General features: G+C 38.1%; 1 protein-coding gene across 1 annotated transcript in view; it reads right to left on the bottom strand.

Moving 5' to 3' along the window:
- The window catches only part of zc2hc1a (zinc finger, C2HC-type containing 1A), a 91,210-nt gene that overhangs the window by 42,184 nt on the left and 34,916 nt on the right, over window positions 1–14,110 (bottom strand). The window contains exons 2-4 of the mRNA XM_072253219.1: window positions 11,007–11,074; window positions 6,787–6,903; window positions 4,916–5,057 (exon numbers count right to left, since the gene is read on the bottom strand). Of these exons, the coding sequence (XP_072109320.1) occupies window positions 4,916–5,057; window positions 6,787–6,903; window positions 11,007–11,074 (327 nt within the window). The remainder of the gene's footprint in view (window positions 1–4,915; window positions 5,058–6,786; window positions 6,904–11,006; window positions 11,075–14,110) is intronic.

The raw sequence follows: 14,110 nt of genomic DNA on the forward strand, positions 1-14,110 counted from the left end.
GCACTATCAAATCGGTCACCCCTCTCTTTATTGTTGATTGGCCGAATCAATTCTATTAAAATGAATATTTTGCCTAAATTTTTATATTTATTTCACGCCATACATGTTTTTATTCCTAAATCCTTTTTTGATTCTTTGAATTCTATTATATCTTTTTATATATGGAAAAATAAGATTTCTCAATTAAATAAAGTTCATCTTCAAAAAGCTAAAAAAAAACCGGAGGTTTAGCCTTACCCAATTTTAGGTTTTATTACTGGGCAGTCAATATACGGAATCTTACGTTTTGGTTATATTATATTAATTGAGAGGACTGTCCGCTCTGGGTATCTTTAGAAACCATAGAAACTACAGCACAGAAACAGGCCTTTTGGCCCTTCTTGGCTGTGCCGAACCATTTTCTGCCTAGTCCCACTGACCTGCACACGGACCATATCCCTGCATACACCTCCCATCCACGTATCTGTCCAATTTATTCATAAATGTTAAAAAAGAACCCGCATTTACCACCTCATCTGGCAGCTCATTCCATACTCCCACCACTCTCTGTGTGAAGAAGCCCCCCCTAATGTTCCCTTTAAACTATTCCCCCCTCACCCTAAACCCATGTCCTCTGGTTTTTTTCTCCCCTTGCCTCAGTGGAAAAAGTCTGCTTGCATTCACTCTATCTACACCCATCATAATTTTATATACCTCTATCAAATCTCCCCTCATTCTTCTACGCTCCAGGGAATAAAGTCCCAACCTATTCAACCTTTCTCTGTAACTGAGTTTCTCAAGTCCCGGCAACATCCTTGTAAACCTTCTCTGCACTCTTTCAACCTTATTTATATCCTTCCTGTAATTTGGTGACCAAAACTGAACACAATACTCCAGATTCGGCCTCACCAATGTCTTATACAACCTCATCATAACATTCCAGCTCTTATACTCAATACTTTGATTAATAAAGGCCAATGTACCAAAAGCTCTCTTTATGACCCTATCTACCTGTGACGCCACTTTTAGGGAATTTTGTATCTGTATTCCCAGATCCCTCTGTTCCACTCCACTCCTCAGTGCCTTATCATTAACCCTGTATGTTCTACCTTGGTTTGTCCTTCCAACATGCAATACCTCAAACTTGTCTGTATTAAGCTCCATCTGCCATTTTTCAGCCCATTTTTCCAGATGGTCCAAGTCCCTCTGCAGGCTCTGAAAACCTTCCTCACTATCTACTACACCTCCAATCTTTGTATCATCAGTAAACTTGCTGATCCAATTTACCACATTATCATCCAGATCATTGATATAGATGACAAATAACAATGGACCCAGCACTGATCCCTGTGGCACACCACTAGTCACAGGCCTCCACTCAGAGAAGCAATTCTCTTCCACCACTCTCTGGCTTCTTCCATCGAGCCAATGTCTAATCCAATTTACCACCTCTCCATGTATACCTAGCGACTGAATTTTCCTAACTAATCACCTTGTCAAAGGCCTTACTGAAGTCCATGTAGACAATATCCACTGCCTTCCCTTCATCCACTTTCCTGGTAACCTCCTCGAAAAACTCCAATAGATTGGTCAAACATAACCTACCACACACAAAGCCATGTTGACTCTCCCTAATAAGTCCCAGTCTATCCAATTGCTTGTAGATTCTGTCTCTTAGTACTCCCTCCAATAACTTACCTACTACCGACGTTAAACTTACTGGCCTATAACTTCCCGGATTACTTTTCGATCCTTTTTTAAACAACGGAACAACATGAGCCACTCTGCAATCCTCCGGCACCTCACCTGTAGACAGCGACATTTTAAATATTTCAGCCAGGGCCCCTGCAATTTCAACACTAGTCTCCTTCAAGGTCCGAGGGAACACCCTGTCAGGTCCCGGGGATTTATCCACTTTAATTTTCCTCAAGACAGCAAGGACCTCCTCCTTTTCGATCTGTACAGTTTCCATGATCTCACTACTTGTTTCCCTTAATTCCATAGACTTCATGCCAGTTTCCTTAGTAAACACAGACGCAAAAAAACCTATTTAAGATCTGCTCCATTTCCTTTAGTTCCGCACATAGCCGACCACTCTGAACCTAGACAAGATTTTTTAACATTGTGGGGACCTTTTCCGAATTATTTTCAAAATCTTTGATTTGCTATTAAGCACAGATGTTGGCTAATATGTTCTACTATATGTTAAGGATCGTTTCCTTTTTTTTTAAACCAAACAGCTGTTTTTTTTTCCTGATAGTGGGTTTAGATTTTTTGTATAATAAAATTATCTTTTTTCAATATTATGTTTAAATTTAATTTATATGGATATGGGGTAATTACACTTCATCTGTGATTTCAATATATTGTAATCGATATATATATTATATATCCTATTGTACTCCGTATTCTTTTATGTAAGAAATTAATAAAATTATTGAAAAAGAAAAAGACTCAAGGGGCTCTACATAAACACCATGGGCAGATACATAAATAAGGAAGGATAAAGGAATGAAGAACTTTTAAAACTAGAGAATTGCAAAACAGGCAGGCAAAAGAAAAAAATATTATATATAATTCCCTGATTAAATCATGCTTGCAGAACTGGGAGTGGTTCTGATACAAATGCCATCTTCAAATCTGTCAATGACATGATGTTGGCCAGATCACAGGTGACAATGAGTTCAAAAGTTCATGTTATTATCAAAGTATGTATGTTGAATACAACTCTGAGATTTGTCTTCCCCAGATAGCCATGAAATATAGAAATCCATATAAGTAGTTTAAAGAAGAACATCAATTCCCCCCCCACATGAAAAGAAAAAGCCAAAAACTTTCAAATCCCAAACTCCTCAACTCCTCCCTCGCACAAAAGCCAAACAGATCACCCACGAGGAGAAACAACAAGAACATCAGACCCCAAACCCTCAAGTCAGTCAGTTTACTGGAGTGGGATAAGTCACCTGGTTGAGTGGTGCTGTAAAAACAATCACTTAATGCCAGCAAAACCAAAAACAGATTGTAACTTCAGAAAGGGGAAGAAAAGCAAACATGTTCTAGTCTACATTGAGGGGTCAGTGGTAGAGATAGTCTACAGCTTCAAATTCCTGAGTATTAACATATCAGATGACTGGTCCTGAGCCCAACATATAAACATAATCAAAAGGAAAGCACTTATACTTTGTTAGAATGTTCAGCCTGTCACTGAACACTCTTAAGAAGCTTCTACAGCTGTACTACTGGAAATATTCTGACCGGTTGTATCAATGGTCTGGTACAGGAATGCGCAGAAACACAAGAACTTGCAAGGAGTACTGAACTTTGCCCAATATATGATGGGCATATCCCTCTACATAACTGGCAGTACCTACAGGAGGCACTGCCTCAAGAAGGCAAAATCTATTATCAAAGAACCACACCGTTCAGGCCATGCCATCTTTTCATAGCTAGATCAGACAGAAGGTACAAAAGCTAAAAGTCATACCAAAAAAGTTCATGAATAGGGTCTGTACTCACTGGGATTTAGAAGAATGAGTGGGGATCACATTGAAGTCTCTCAATTACAGAAGCCCTAGAAAAATTGGATGTGGAAAGGGTATTTCCAAAAATTGGAGAGAGTACAACCAGAGGGCACAGCCCCAGAATAGAAATATGTCCCTTTAAAACAGAGATGAGGAATAATTTCTTTAGCCAGAGGGTGATGAATCTGTGGAATTCATTGCCACAAATGACTATGGAGGTCAAGTCATGGGTATAGGAAAGAGAAACGAGTTGAGGAGGAAAATAAATCAGCCATGATTGAGTTACTTCATTTTGCTCCCACGTATTATAGCTACTTCCCTTTGACCATGCATTCTTGAACCAACTGGCAAAAACTTAATCACTACAGCTTAGCAGCAGTATGACCACTTCAACAGCCCTGCACTAAAACAGACTTTTTTTTTGTTCTAATTGCATTTGTTTTTGTAAAAATTGTGGATAATTTATGATTAATTAATGCTTTCCTTGTGAATGCTGCATACATGATGTGTGTTAGTGATGCTGCTGTAAGCAAGTTTTTCACTGCATACACGTACTTCTGCATCTGACAATAAATCAAACCTTGACAATTCCGGGAAGATTAAAATAATCCTGAAGAAGTTACACTAGTTATGATTGTTTTCTTTGAAATTGAAAATCAAGTGAAAATCTATTTGAAGTTTCTTATTAAGGGGAGCTGATAGATTTTTTTCACTTTATTCCATTGTTGGGTCTGAAGATGGCATTCTTTAAACATACTATCACTACCATTCAGAATTCCCTCTTCAAGCTCCATGTTTTGTAATATTACTTCCCGTCTTCAAATGTCCTTTTGAGTCTTTTTGCTCTATCTACATACACAACAAAATCTGATCATTAGTCAGAGTTCTGTAAAACCCATTTTTTTCTCTGTCATGAGTATTGCAGAATTAAGTTACATTTTTTGTATATTTATATGGAAATATGTTCACAGAAGCCGGTTACAGTAATCAGGCCACAATAAAATAAAAGTAGGAACTTCATAAAACTTAAGTTGCACTGTTATGGTCTAGAAATAATACTATTTTAGAAAAAGTAGACCTTAGCAAAGATAATCTTTTGTTGCACATACATCTTAGAAGATAAAGTGAACAACTTTCATTTCTTTTACAAGTATTGAAAACTCCCAGAGAAAATTAAATTTAGAAGCAAAACCAAAACAGTGCAGTTATTAAGAATAAAAACTGCAAAAATAGAAATTGCTATAAACAGCAGACCAAATAAAAAGTGAAAAATTATTAACAATCAAAAACAATAAAGTTGGATTGACCAATTTTAAAAGTAGAACTGGCAAATAGATATTAGCTCTGTATTAAGAATTAAATTATTAAGCCTTCTTTAAACTAATGAATTAAAATACTAATTGGAAATGCCATACCTGGATCATATAAAGGTGGTGGTGGGGGTGGTGGAGTACCCCCTTCCTTCATTATTTGGGTAGCCTTTTTGGCTGCTCTGATGGCAGCAATAAAGCTTTCATGCTTCTGTCTCCAATTTGAGGGCTTTTTGGGAGGCTCAGGCTAAAGGATATAAAATTGAATAGACACATTAATTTAAACATATATTGCATGCAGTCCATATTCATTCTCATTTCCTGTTCCATACTTCCATAGAAACTCACTATCAGCATGACAAAATGAAAAGTTAAATTTCAATATGGATAACTAACTATCCATTGGCAATTCTCAATGTATCTGAAAAAGCTACTTTCCCCTTCAAAAATGAGTATTTCTAATGTAATTTATGCTGCACTATACATTACAGAAATAAATATTTATTCATGTTTTTGTATGAGGTAGTGTTCATGGGTTTATGAACCATTCAGAAATCTCATGACAGAGGGAAGAAGCTATTTTAACATCCCAAATCAATTTCTCAAAAAGCACCTATTCATAATGTTTGCAAAAAAACATTTGCAGAAGCAGTCATGAAACAGTAATAAGATTATGGCGTATAGCACCAAGCCAATTAGCTAAACACTAAATGAATGAAACAACCCATTAGTTTTTATTCCTTCCCATTAGGCTACAAATCACCCCAATAATCTTTATTCATTCCCCTTTTGAGTTATTATTAAAATCACTTCAACTGCACATCAGGCGTCACATTCTAGGTAGGTAAAAATACACTCCAAGCAGGTAAAATTTGTTTAGGATTGTTCTGCTCCAACTCTTCTCTGGTCCTTCCATAGCTAATGCCTTTACTCTTTGGTTACTGACCTCGCTGTTTTCCTACACTACCCAAAATTCTCAACTCTATATATTCCTTAGTGTTATCATTTTGGAAGATCTGTACAGGGTCTAGCACGCAAGTGCTATTACAAAGAAAGCATGGCAGCGCCTCTACTTTCTTAAAGGTTTATTATGACTCAGCATGCCATCTAAAAATTTGACAAATTTCTATAGATGTGTGGTGAAGAGGATATTGATTGGTTGCATCACAGCCTGGTCTGGAAAAACCAATGCCCTTGTTGAGAAGCCTACAAAATGTAGTGGATGTGGCCCAGTCCATGAGTAAAGCCCTCTCCACCTTTAAGCACACTTACATGTAGTGCTGTCACAGGAAAGCAGCATCCATCGTCCATCAAGGACCCCTACCATCCAGGCCGTTCTCTCATCTCACTACTGCCATTAGTAAGGTGACCTTACTTAAGACCTACACCAAAGGTGCAGGAACAGTTAATACCTTTCAACCATCAGGTTCTTGAACTAGAGGGGTAAATTTCACTCACCCAATCATGGAACTATTCCCACAGCCTATGGAACTATGGAACTACTTCATCTCACATTTTGATATTTATCATTATTATTTCCTTTTTTCTCTTTCTTTTTGTATTTGCTTTTCGTTGGTCGTGTTTTGCACATTGGTTGTTGTCCATCCTGTTGGGTGCAATCTTTCATTGATTCTATTGTGTTCCTTTTAGTTACTGTGATTGCATGCATGCAAGAAAATGAATCTCAGGGTTGTATATGATGACATGTACTTTGATAATAAATTTACTTCGAATGTTGGTGGTGTTTTTGGTCAGAAGTAAATAAAAATTCTGAACTGAGCACATGACTCAACTACATTTTGCAATATTTCCCTGAAAAATTAATATATTCTATTATCTGCTTTTCATGACACAATCTGGAGGTTTCATTACATGATCATGGAAAATTGTCAATTCAGCTGAAATAAAAACACTTCTTTGTGACTGAAATAAATAATACCTTATTTCTAAAGTTTTGTAAACTGTTGTCTACCTACCCTGGGCTTTAGAGGCTTTAGGGTGGGAATATCAGTTCCTTCAGCTCTCTGTCTACTGGAGTCAAAGGTCTTCCTCTTCTTGTTAGCATTTTTTTGACAGATGGGTTCATGCTTCAACTGCAAACAAAATTATTAGTGTCATTAGTGCAGATAGCTTCATAATTAACATCACAGCTTGTATAATTGCTCTGAAAAAATCCAAGCACTTTTCTTCCCAGTGGAAAATCAAATGGGAAATATTGTGAATTGAAGATATCTCAACTGGTTTCCATGGTCTCATCAGTGATACAAAGCACAGACTAGGCAACCACTTTGTCCACCTTGTCCTTTTCTTGGTTGACAGCCATTTTAATTCACCTCAGCATTTCCACACCGAAGTGTCTCTCCTCAGCCTCTTTAACTGCCAGCGTGAGGCTAAACATCAACTAGAAGACACCACCTCATATTCCACTTGGACAGTCTACAATACAATGGTTATGAACACCGGATTCTCCAATTTCAGATAAACTGTCTCTTTTCTCTCTTCTCTGGGTCTACCCAGTTCTCCCTGTACCCACCACAGATTCCTGGCTTCTTTCCCTTTCACAACCACTCCACCTCTGCCCATCCATTCCTCCCACTAGGTTTCCTCTCCCTAGTGCTCCAATCTTCCCACCCTACTTCTCTTATGTGCTTCCATGTTCCATCTTCCTTTCTTATCTATTCATTTGGCCATAAGACATCCTGTGTGTATTGATTTGTCACCTCCAGCTTTCACTACACAGCTTCTGTTGCTATTTCAACTCTGTCCTCCTCTGCCTGCCTGACACCCTTTCTAACAGATCCATATATCACTTGTCAGCTCTTGCTCCATGCCTTCCCCTCACCTCTTTATACTGGCCACCATTACGACTCAATACAAATGAAGGATTGCAACCCAAGATGTCAATTCTTAATTTCCCTCCATTGATGCTGCCTAACCCCGAATTCCTCCAGCTTGTTTCTTTCTTTAGTGTTTGGAACAAAGCAGAGTAATAGTGATAGTACAATTAATGTGTTCTGTGTAACTCAATGTACACAGATTTAAAACACAAGTTCGCTCTCTGAATAAAGTGACTCAACTCCATGATCGAACCGGCTTTGATGTGATAATATTTACTGCCTGAATTCACTGGTATTCTCTATAAAAGTAACAATATGGTACTAAACTAGGCCCAATAGATATTAGCTTTATCATGTTTGCACAGTTAGTTTGGACAAAGATAACTCAAAATTAATTCTTGTAGGACAGCAGGCAGAGTTTTTCCCATTAACCCAGCTAGATTCAAACCCAGAGCCAAAAATATTGTTATAATGGCCTATCAGAATGAGCCAAAAGGAATAGGGTCACAGCCTCTTGGGTAGTTTATCTACAGCATTCCACTGAGCAAAACCTTTTGGCAAGATCTGACATATAGTGCCTTGAAAAAGTATTCGGACCTCACAAATATGTTCACATTTTACTATCTCATTTTCTGAATTTAAAATATATTTGAGGATTTTGAGCCAATCTTTAAAACATTGTGCATCATGTGAAATCAATAGAAAAGTTCCAAAACCTGTCAGTAATTTACTAAAAATTAAAAACCAAAATTGTGAGGCCGAAAAAGTATTCAACTTTCCATAATTACTATGCTAACTTTCCTCAGGTGCAATATATTACCTTACCAACTTTCCCAATTTGTTGATGTAGAAAATTGGAGGATCACCTGTTTTCAATGAATTCATACCCCCTCTCTCTAAGGTCCAACAGTATGGTAGATTTTCAACAGACAAAACAAAAATGAAGACAAAAGAGCATTCAAAACAAGTCAGGGAAATGATAATACAGGAATATAAATCTGGAGAAGGGTACAAGACCATCTCAACGGCATTGAACATACCTTGGACCTCAGTGCAGTCCATCATGAAACACTGGAAAAAATATGAAACCACAATCACACTGCCTAGGTCAGGCCACCCTTCTAAACATATTCGCTGGAAAAGAATGGCACTTCTAAAAGAGGCTACTGTGATGCCAACAGTCACTTTGAGTGAGTTGCAGAAGTTAGTGGCTCCACAATCTCTAAAAACTTGCACAAAAAGGTATTATGAAGAATGGCAAGGAAGAAGCCCTGGCTTTAAAAAAAGCATATCCTTGCTGCTTGTAAAAACTTAGCAAAGCATCACTTAAAAGATACTGTAACAATGAGAAAGAAGGTCTTGTCAGTTGAATTAAAGTAGAACATTTTGGTCTCAACACCAAGCAGTACGTGTTATACTGCACATTAGCCAGGTAACACCATCCCTACTGCAAAGTATGGTGCAGGTAGCATCATGCTATGGGGATGCTTTTCAGTAGCAGGGACTGGAAATATGATCAGGATTGACATGAAGATGAATGTTCCTAACCACACAGAGAATCATTAATAAAAATCTGCTAGCCCTTGCCGTAAAGCTTAAGGTGGGGAGGAAGTTCATTTTTTCAGCAGGATAATGACCCAAAGCACACTGGTAGAGCAACCATGGAGTGCCTTCAAATGAAGAAAGTTGATGTCCTTGAGTAGCACAGTCAGAGTCCTGACCTTAACCCGATTGAACATCTCTGGGAAGACCCCAAGATTGTTGATCCGCCTCTCCCCAACTAACCTGGCCCAGCTTGAATAATTTTGCAAGGAGGAATGGGCAAACCTTGCTCCATTGCATTGTGCAAAGCTAAAAGAGACTTATCTAAAAAGACTACTGGTTGTAATAGTTGCGAGAGGTGGTTCCACTAAGTACTGAGCTTAAGTCCCAAGTACTAGGATGAATACTTTTGAACTGCTGACATTTCCGTTTTTGAATTTTTAGATTTTTATGCAATTTTCCTTGTTCTTTGCATTCTACTATGATTAAAGGGGCATGTGATTCACAAATAAAAATTCTCTATTAAATTGATCAAAATCCCTGGTTACAATACTTATTTATGTGAACAAAGAGTTAGAGCTGAATCTTTTTGCAAGGCCCTGTATACTGCTATTTGTTTCAATGTTCAGTGATGTAATTTGCCAGTAATATTGGATAGATAATTACCACAAAGCTGTTGCCATTTTCGCATTACAGTCTAGGCGCTCAAAAATTATTAATGTAAACCTGTATCTTGAAATCAGAACAACCAACTTGAAAAAGAAAGGAAGTTTAATGTTACATAAAAATCCTTACAAAAGTTTTTCACAGTCATACACATGAAGTTGGCTGAATTAGCTGGACAAGTCATCACTATGATATATTTTTTTATTATCTGAGCATCTTCTCACTGTATAAAGTTCACCTAAATGTTTTTTATCACTTTATAAATAAAGACATACATTCTAGATTGAACATGAAAAATATATTACAAATGCTTCCCTACAATATGCTTAAATAATAGTGGATTCCAGTTAATTGGGTCACATCACGACCAGTCCATTTTGACCACTTAAGTGGCTGCCTCAAATAGCCCAAGTTTCAAGGAAATAGTTAAAAAGGTATATTAAAAAAAAGACAAACTGAGCAACAAGTATTTCAATGAAATACAGAACAAATTAGTATGAAACTGTATTAGTCCCTAATAGTTATCAATAGCAGAATTCATGCAGTGTATGTAATGAATAAAATCAGTACAGGCAACTGGTGCAGATAATGGACTGCCTTCATACAATGTTATCGGCAATTACATCCTCCAAATCTTCACTTTCATTGTAAAATTTAGATGATTGTTGATACCTTCAAATTCTTCATAGTTCTCAACTGACTGAAGTAGTGAAATTGTTTTATTTTCACCTCCGGTCATTTCAGGCACCTCCAAGCTCGAAACCACAGTGAGCAAAACAGTTCAGAATTGTCTTGCTGCTTATTTCTCACCTGCTATCAGTGAGAAAATCACTGTTTTCGAACACAAAAAGACACAACTGACGCTATTTAAAAACTGTTTGCCCTAAGCACGGTGTAGTGTCTAACCGCCACACAAAACTGACACTAGTTAGAACCTGTTAAGCAACAGTCTCCTGCCCAAATTAAGTGGCAGAGTGTCCCAAGTAAGCAGCTGCCACTATGAATCGATGGCCCAATTAATCGGAATCCACTTCATTTATCATATCTAATTAGCAATTCGTAGTCCCAAAAGAGTTGAATCATCTCACAACACAATAATCACTAAGGAATAGTAAAGAATACAAGGAAATTCATATGATATTGTAACTTACTCGTGTTGCTGCCAAAAAAGTTCTTCCACAAATTCTGCAAGGTATCAAATTACTCTCAACTTTTCCACCTTTAAAATCAGAAAACCAACATTAGACTACAAGTAACTAATTATCCACAAAGGCAAACTATTAAATTAACCCCAGTCTTCAATCTCCTAAATGGTTTTTGTATGTTTTCCCAAAAATTATATTAATTTCAAGACCAATTAAAATTTGTGATTATATTACCTTTCAAATGGAAAGCATAATTCAGGGTATAACAAACCTTTCTTATAACGAAATTATAATGAAGACAAACTTAATAAGGTGAGTATAATATTCTACCTATATTATTTACTGGTGGTAAATGATTCTACCATATTGTGATATTTAGATTAATCTACCTCGACTATGCTATGAACTATCAGATGATGCACAAAATGTGGCCAGCAGGTATTGTTTCAAACACAAGCAACTGCAGCTACTGGCCCACAAAAGAGTCCTTAACTCATTCCTGATTATCTGAATCCAAGCAGATCCCCTCTACAAATACTCGTCTGCCTGGCTGAACTTATTCTTACCCTGAACAATTTTGCTTTTGACTTGTTTCACTTCCTACAAATTGAAGGGCACTTACCCTAATTGGCTATCTGAAACATTGCCTGCTACAAACTTTCATTTCCTAATTCCTTTTTCATTACTATGGAGAACTTGTCAATTTTATCACCTTCACTACTAACTTCCACCCCACTCTTAAATTCACTTGGATATCTTCTCTCTCTTTTCTAGATTTCTCCAATTCCATCTCAAGAGGCAAGTTACTATTACATTTACAAATTACATTTACTATAAACCTATTAGCCCCTATAGCTATCCAGACTGCACTCCTTTCCAGCCTGTCCTTGTGAGGATGTCATCCCTTTCTCCCAGATTTTCTGCTTCTGCCCCAACTACTCTCAATGTGAAGCACTGCATTCCAACATATCTAAAATGCCTTTTTCATGAAAAATGGCTTTCCTTTTAATGTTATTGATAGAGAATGCTCTCACATTCCTGTTTCAATAAGGTTCTTCTCTCACCCCACCTTCCTCCAAACAAAACAAAGACACAGTTCCCTTTTCACCCCACTAGTCTCCGCATCCAGCCCATCATTCTTCATCCATTTCTGCCAGCTGCAACACAATCCCAATGCAAGCCAACATCTTCTCCTCCCCACTCCCTCTGCCTTCTGCAGGAACTCCTCCTTCTGTGGGATTTTTTCAATCTCAGGTTACTCTCCCTTCTGGTGTGTTAACCTCCCCTCCTCCATCTCTCCCTCTGCTACTTTTGACCCTTTTCCTGGATATCACACCCCCGCACCCCCCCAGCTCTCTATCATTAACTTTCATTCCCCTCCACCCTTCTCCTTTGGTTTCCATCCACCTGTTATCTATATATTTAACTCATCAGCATCCAGCCTCCAGTTCTTGGTCCTTTCTCCAAAAGACTTGTTATTTATCAAATTACAATGGTAGCCTTTCTGTTCCTGCTTCCCATCCTCCTAGCTGACTCCATCTTCACCTTCACATGCCCCCAGCTGGCTACATCTGCATTTTTTTAAAAAAAATCTGCTTCTCTCTACTATTTACTTGTCTCCATCTCCCAACTCTACCCTTCCCCTTCCTGGTTCGATCTAGCTGTCATGCTGTTCGGTCCACCAATCACCTACCAGTCCTTGCCTCACCACTCCCTCTCTGCTCTTTATGCAGTCTATCTTCCTTCCCCACCCTTAAGGCTGAGTTATACTTGTGCGTACTAGCTTACACCATAGCCTACACAAGTGGGCTACGCCGTTGTGAGCATTTATACTTGTGCGTTGGTGTGTCTGCTTCGCGCTGCAATTCAGCATCAAAACGCAAGGTGGTGGTGGGGTTTCTATACCACTGTGTTGAGTTTCTTCATGTTGAAACTCAACACGAAGAAACTCAAACTTCAAACAATGGTGACTGAAGCAGAAGGAGGGTGAATTTTCTGTATGTACAGTGTAGTGTCACCTAACAGAATCGGGCATTTTGAGCCAAAATTGATTTGTCGAAAAAAATTGGCACGTACACACATGCGCACACACCTGCCCGTGCAAGGCTTCATGGTCATGGTAGTCTTTCTCGGGGTAAACAAGTTTAAAGCGAGTGTCTTTTTTCGTAAAAGCGAAAATCCTCTTTCAGTTAACGAAAACAGGTACCAATGTAGGTCTTTCATAGAAAGCGAAATGTATTCTCCATAATTTCGGAAAGCTGTGAAGCTTTATGGAAAGCACTGCAGCCAGAGCTCCTTTCCTGCCCTTCAGTCGCCCAATGGGAAGCTATTGCAGCTAGGAGGAAATGCGACGCTACCAAACGGATCAATCACAGTTGTTGCGGTCCACGTTGCCACGACATGTAGCTACATTTTGGGAGAGGTGCGTGATAGGCTACGGCGTAGGGTTTGCGCAGAATACAGTGTAGGGTTCGCAGCTACGCCGTACCTACGGCGTCGATTTAACACACAAGTATAAATCAGCCTTAAGTCCTAATGCATGGTTTTGACCTGAAATGCCAATGCTTCCTCTCCCACCCACCCTCACCCATACAGATATTGTTCGACTTGCTGAGTTCATTCAACATATTGTTGTTCCAGATGCTAACATTTGCAGTGTATTGTTTTCTGTTTCTCTGTTTTCAACATATAATCCTGAGAATTTCACAATTAAATCCACCTGTAATGCACTCTTGGTTAACTAATATTCAGTAACAAACTTTCAGAATCCCTCAATTAGACTTGGCCTGTAAGGCATTCCTAAAATGTTTTATATTCTATATATAATTACCATAGACCATTAACTGAATTCCAGTCTCAGTCCTAGTTATCAGTTATTTTTAAGATACAGTGCCTATGAAAAGTATTCACCCCCTTGGAAGTTTTCATGTTTTATTGTTTTACAACATTGAATCACAGTGGATCTAATGTGGATTTTCTGACACTGATCAACAGAAAGAGACTCTTCTGTGTCAAAATGAAAACAAATCTCTACAAAGTGATCTAAACTATTACAAATATAAAACACAAAATAATTGATTGCACAAGTATTCACTCCCTTTAATATGGCA

This window comes from Mobula birostris, chromosome 1 (assembly GCF_030028105.1).
Source record: "Mobula birostris isolate sMobBir1 chromosome 1, sMobBir1.hap1, whole genome shotgun sequence".
NCBI lineage: Eukaryota > Metazoa > Chordata > Chondrichthyes > Myliobatiformes > Myliobatidae > Mobula > Mobula birostris.